This window comes from Solanum stenotomum, chromosome 3 (assembly GCF_019186545.1).
Source record: "Solanum stenotomum isolate F172 chromosome 3, ASM1918654v1, whole genome shotgun sequence".
In the NCBI taxonomy this organism is placed as follows: domain Eukaryota; kingdom Viridiplantae; phylum Streptophyta; class Magnoliopsida; order Solanales; family Solanaceae; genus Solanum; species Solanum stenotomum.
The window spans coordinates 47,461,118-47,467,317 of record NC_064284.1 but is presented as its reverse complement, the minus strand read 5'-3'; the positions used below and the strand labels follow the sequence as shown (position 1 = coordinate 47,467,317).

The 6,200-nt window shown below is 40.6% G+C and overlaps 1 protein-coding gene across 1 annotated transcript; it reads left to right on the top strand.

Annotated features, from left to right (window-relative positions):
• Positions 1-2,222: 2,222 nt before the first annotated feature.
• Positions 2,223-3,437, top strand: LOC125858992 (uncharacterized). The gene is made up of 2 exons (XM_049538744.1): positions 2,223-2,849; positions 2,904-3,437. The coding sequence occupies exons 1-2, from the start codon at positions 2,223-2,225 to the stop codon at positions 3,435-3,437; spliced, it is 1,161 nt and encodes a 386-aa protein (XP_049394701.1).
• The last annotated feature ends 2,763 nt before the right edge of the window (positions 3,438-6,200 follow it).

Genomic DNA, 6,200 nt, shown 5'->3' with positions numbered 1-6,200 from the left:
ACGTGGTGCAATCACAGGGATGAAGAGGCTAGAGTGTGGAAGAGGCTTGATAGAGCTATGGTCAATGACAACTGGTTACAAGGAATCCCTCAAACTGCTATTACCCATCTCCCTTCAGTGAGGTCTGATCATTGCCCCTTATTGATGGAGATTGTAGGTAGAGTGAAGCAACCTATCAAATATTTCAAGTTCTTGCACTGCTGGACTGAACATGAGGAGTTTATTAATGTGGTTAAAGCTTGCTGGGACAGGGAAGTGGAAGGGAATCCTATGTGGAGATTATAACAGAAAATGAAGAGGTTGACTGCCACTCGTAGTAACTGGTGCAGAACAACTTTTGGAGACATTTTCAGCACTGTCCGAGATCATGAGGAGAGAGTTAGAGTGGCTGAGGAAGCACTGATTGTTAATAATTTTGCTGAAAATAGAGCAAACTTAAAGAGGATTAATGCCAGGTACATCAAATACTTGAAGTTGGAAGATTCTATCCTCAAACAGAAGACTCAATTGCAATGGTTTAAAGATGGTGATACCAACTCCAAGTATTTTCATGCCATTATGAGAGGTCAAAGAAGGAAACTTTTTATCCACAAGGTTTGTATAGGAAATGAAGAATGGGTGGAGGGTGATGAGAACGTAGCCAAGGCAGCCTGTGACCATTTTAAGAACATATTTACTGGAATTGAGCAATCCATCAATGAGGATATATTACAACATATCCCAAGAATGGTCACTCCTGAGCAAAATATGACCCTCCAAGCAATGCCTACTAGTGAAGAATTGCAGCAGGTGGTCTTTTCTATGAATCCGAATTCAGCTCCTGGTCTGGATGGGTTTGGTGGGAAGTTTTTTCAGAATTGCTGGGACATCATCAAAGAAGATATTTTGAATGTTGTCCATGCCTTCTTCTGTGGTTACTTCATTCCCAAGTTCATTTCACATGCAAGTTTGGTTCTACTCCCAAATGTAGATCATCCTAATACTTTTTCAGAATTCAGACCCATAAGTTTGAGCAACTTTACCAACAAAATCATTTCCAAAATTTTATGCCTCAGACTTGCTCCTATGCTGCCTAACCTTATCTCTAACAACCAGTCTGGTTTTGTTAGAGGTAGGAGTATTTCAAAGAGTGTCATGCTAGCACAGGAGATTATTCATGGCATTAAAAAACCTAAGGAAGGGGATAATGTGGTGATTAAGTTGGACATGGCAAAGGCGTATGACAGAGTGTCATGGGCCTTTACTAGTCTGGTTTTAAGACACATGGGATTTGGAGAATTTTTCATTGACATGGTGTGGAGGATCATGAGTAATAATTGGTACTCTATCATAGTCAATGGGACAAGACATGGTTTTTTCCATTCTACAAGAGGTCTCAAGCAGGGGGATCCTCTCTCCCCATCCCTATTTATTTTAGGGGCTGAGGTGCTATCTAGAATGCTTAATAATTTATATGACAATCAACACTTCCATGGGTTCCAAATGGACTTCAGAGGGCCTCAGATCAACCATTTAAGCTTCGCTGATGATGTTATCATTTTTACCTCAGGAAGAGAAGAGTCTTTGAAGCTCATTATGGAAACTCTGGCAACCTATGAAGACACATCAGACCAACTCATCAACAAAGGAAAAAGTCACTTCATGGTCCCTAAAGATACCCCTTCTCACCTTATTGATATGATTCAGGAAATCACTGGCTTCAACCAAAGAGAAAGCCCTATAAATTATCTTAGCTGCCCCCTTTATATAGGAGGACAAAGGATTATTTATTATTGAGATTTGGTGGGAAAGGTTGTCAAAAAGATCAGTGGTTGGCACACTCGAATCCTAAGATTTAGTGGGAAAGCTACATTGGTCAAACATGTACTTCAATCAATACCTATTCATACTATGCAACCATTTCCCCTTCTAGAACTACCTTGCAATATATCAAAAGAGTGACAACAGATTTCTTTTGAGGAATGGACAAAGACAAGAAAAAATATCATTGGGCATCTTGGGAATCTCTTAGTTTCCCTTATGAAGAAGGTGGTATTGGTGTGAGGCATCTTAACGACGTCTGCACTTCTCTCCAAATTAGGCAGTGGTGGAATTTCAGGACCAAACAATCCTTATGGGGTTAATTTCTAAAAGCCAAGTACTGCTAGAGGTCTAACCCAGTAGCTAAGAAAGGGGATACATGAGATTCTTTGGTGTGGAAATACTTGGTGAGGAACTGGGAGATGGTGGAAACTGATATAGGATGGAGAATAAACTCTGGAAATGCCCTTTTCTGGTGGGATAACTGGATGGGGGAAGGACCTCTAGCTCACTTTTGTCATGGCATAACTAGCTTGAATAATACTCAAGTTTCTGATTTTTTAAGACATGGACAGTGGAATGAAACTATGGTGAGAATGCATGTACCACCTTTGCTAGTTCCCAAAATGCTTAGCACTGTTATTCACTATGAAGCAGGAGTCCCTGATGAAGCCTATTGGAAGCAAAATGAGAATGGGACTTTTACCTGTTCATCTGCCTGGAACCTGGTGAGGGGCAAGAAGAACAAGAGTAGGCTATTCTCTACTATTTGGCATAAACAAGTTCCATTCAAAGCTTCCTTTCTATTGTGGAGGGCTCTCAAATTCAAACTTCCTACCAATGATAGGTTGAGCTCTTTTGGAGTACAGCCAACGACATGTTTCTGCTGCATTAGACCAGGATTGGATGATATTGAACACATTTTTGTTAAAGGCAATTTTGCAGCTCATATCTGGAGGTACTTCTTAGGACTGATGGGAATTATTCACGACCCCAGGCCACTTGAAAACCTCCTGATGAGCTGGTGGGGAATGGCTGCAAAAAATGAGGTCCACAAACTCATTATTCAGATCCTTCCCATATTAATTTGTTGGAAACTCTAGAAGAACAGATGCTCGGTGAAATTTGGCCAGAAAAAATCTAATGTGGCAAGAGTGAAGTACATGATTTTTAAAGACACTTTCCAGCTCCTCATGGTCACTTACCCCTATTGTTCTTGGCCTAATAATTGGGAGGATATGATCAATGAAGTGGAGAAATGTTCCCAGGATATTAGGATCATCACGGTCAGTTGGCAATGCCCTCCCAGCCCCTTTTTGAAGCTTAATACAGATGGAAGTGCATTGCATAACCCCGGGAAGATAGGAGGAGGGCGTATATTGAGGGACTCCAATGGAAACATGATATATGCATTCGCAATCCCCCTTGGTATTGGTACCAATAACCAAGCTGCAACTCACAGATTGGACTGGTGCTTTCAACATGGTTACAGGAAAGTCATCTTGGAAGTGGACTCAGAACTACTTACCAAATGGCTCAATAACAAAAGCAAGCCTCCCTGGAAATTGCAAGTACATCACTCAACTTCACCAGCTTATTACTCAGCTGGACTTCTTCAAATGCCAGCATACCTATAGAGAAGCCAATACAACAGCATATTTTCTGTCCAAGGATAGTCACAAATCAGACATCACTCAACACTTCTACACTCAGAACCAGCTACCTGCAGCAGCTAAAGGAAGTTTCCTTCTGGAAAAGATGGGAACGACCAACTTCAGATGGAAAAGGCTGAAGAGGATAAAAAAACCACCCTGAAGCTTTTCACTCCGGTTCTTTTAGGCTTCTTTCTAGTTTTGTGGCTAGTTTTAGGTCTAACTGTAAGGGGAGACTCTCCCTCATTTACGTTTCTTAGAATTATGTACAGAGAGGAGTCCTTTCTGTAGGTGCTTAGTTCTAGGTTTCATCTTAGATTCACGGGGATGAGTAGACTCTACTTAGTAGGAAAGTAGACTCATGAACCACCATAGGATTGGAGGTAAGGTTTTATGTCCCCCTCCTTGTATCCCTATTGTTTTTATTTATGATAAGGCCTGGGGGTGTTGCTAAGCCCCTCAACCCTCCAAGGGTCGTTCAAATAAAAAAAAAAGGACTATGAATCACATTCAATCCAAACAACTAGAATTTCTACATTAGATATGGAGAATATCATGATTCAATAAAATCAATGAGTATAGATATAATCAATTGACATGCTTCTATAATCAATCAAGCCACATCATGAAATCACAATTTAGTAATATGGCGGATTCATGGGTTCTTGGGGGGATTTCATCATAAATCAACAATAAATCATCAATTCAATCATAATCCATAATAATCAACCATTGAAAACATTTCGAAAGAGAACCCATGACTTAGATTGAAACCCTATCTTTTGGGGATATTGGAAGCATTGAAATCAAGTTTTGAAGGGACTCTATGGGTGAAGGCTACCCATAGATGAAAAACCACCATACCTTATAAACATTCCTCACGTAATTGAGTGGAAAGATCAGTCCTTGAGCCCTAGACCTTGACTTCTTATTCTTCTTCTTCAATGGAAGTTTTAGTGAGAGAAATGTTAGAGAGGTTTTGATTTTGGAACTTTGGTAGTTACGATTTTTAAGACTAACTTTTAGGGGGTTTAAACATTTATATACTTGGTATAAAATAATACAAAACGACATCACTTAATGGTTAATTATATTGGAAAACCCGAAACTACCCCTCAACTTACACGCTAAAACCACCTTCTAGGTGTGACCCACGATCCCCTCACCCACGGACCGTGATGGGCCCACAGCCCGTTCTGGTCAAATGTGGGTCGAGGGACTGGGACCTGAATTTGGGGGGCTTGACTTACGGATGAAAACCACATGGCATGGACCCATCCACGAGGTGTAGGTCCTGTCCGTGGCTACTGCCCTAGGCAGATTCCAAAAAGGCCTCACCGACGCTGCTCCCTTACGGGGCGTGGATGCCTTTTGTGGGTCACTATCTGGCAGACCTGTAGGTCTTTTCCTCCAGGACCCAGGTTGGTCCTTGGTGTTTAGGCCTTGACGTTCTAACACGAATACATGATTTTTAAGGTACGTGAAGGTCCTTTCAAGGCTCTAACCCTAACGTCAAACTCTAGCTTAGTCTACCAGTTCCAGAGTGTTACATTATCTCCCCATTGGGATCATTCGTCCTCGAATGATGATTTAGACACCTTACGTAAGTACATACTCATGATTAGCAGTCCATCATGCATGCAACATAAAAATAATGCACAATTCAAAAGAGGAAACATCAAGTCCATCTCAAGACACAATCATTGCAACACAAGGAAGTAGGAGCTACATCCACAACCCATTATGCACAAAACTCATCATTACACATAAACATAGGAGGAAACCTTCTCCAACTCAAAGCAAGCTCAACAAAATATCATGGAGCCAATATGCCATTTCGTCAAAAGCATAACTAAGCATGTTCATCAAATTACCTCATGAAGTCAACTATGCCATCATCATACTAAAATGCACAATCAACATGGGAAACATATAAATCATGAAGAATTCATTTTTATACTAAACATGAATTTTCTTAAGAACATGCATATCATAAGGAAATCATAAAGAACACATATAGCACACATGACTCCCAAAACACAACACTTAAGAGGAATTACTTACCTCAAGCTTGGATAGGAGTTGAAGGAAGAATATGAGGACAGCTGAACTTCATATCGGCCTCGGCTTCCCACGTAGCACCCTCAACTAAATGATTCCTCCATAAAATCTTCACGAAAGCTATTTACTTGTTTCTTAACCTTTTAACTTGCCGGTCTAATATTTCTACTGGAACCTCTTCATATTAAAGGCTCTCGTCAACTCCCAACCTTTCTAAGGGAATGATGGATACCAAATCACCGATACACTTCTTAAGCGTAGTAACATGAATACCAGGTGAATCAGGGTCAACTCATTTTGCATGTCTATGTCATAGGAAACTTTTCCAACACGTTTCAAGATTTGATATGGGCCTACATACCGGGGACTAAGCTTTCCTTTCTTGCCAAACCTCATCGCACCCTTCATAGGTTAGATTTTCAAATAGACCCAATCATTAACTTCAAACTCTAGATCCCTCATTCTGACATCAGCATAAGACTTTTGCCAACTTTGGGTCATCCTCAACCCCTCTCTAAGGAGTCAGAGTTTCTGAATGGCCTCATAAACTAGTTCGAGACCAATTAGAGAAATTTCACCTACTTCAAACCAACCAACTGGAGATCTACATCTCCTACCATACAATGCTTCAAAAGGAGTCATGGTACTGCTTGAATGGTAACTATTGTTGTAGGAAAATTCTACTAA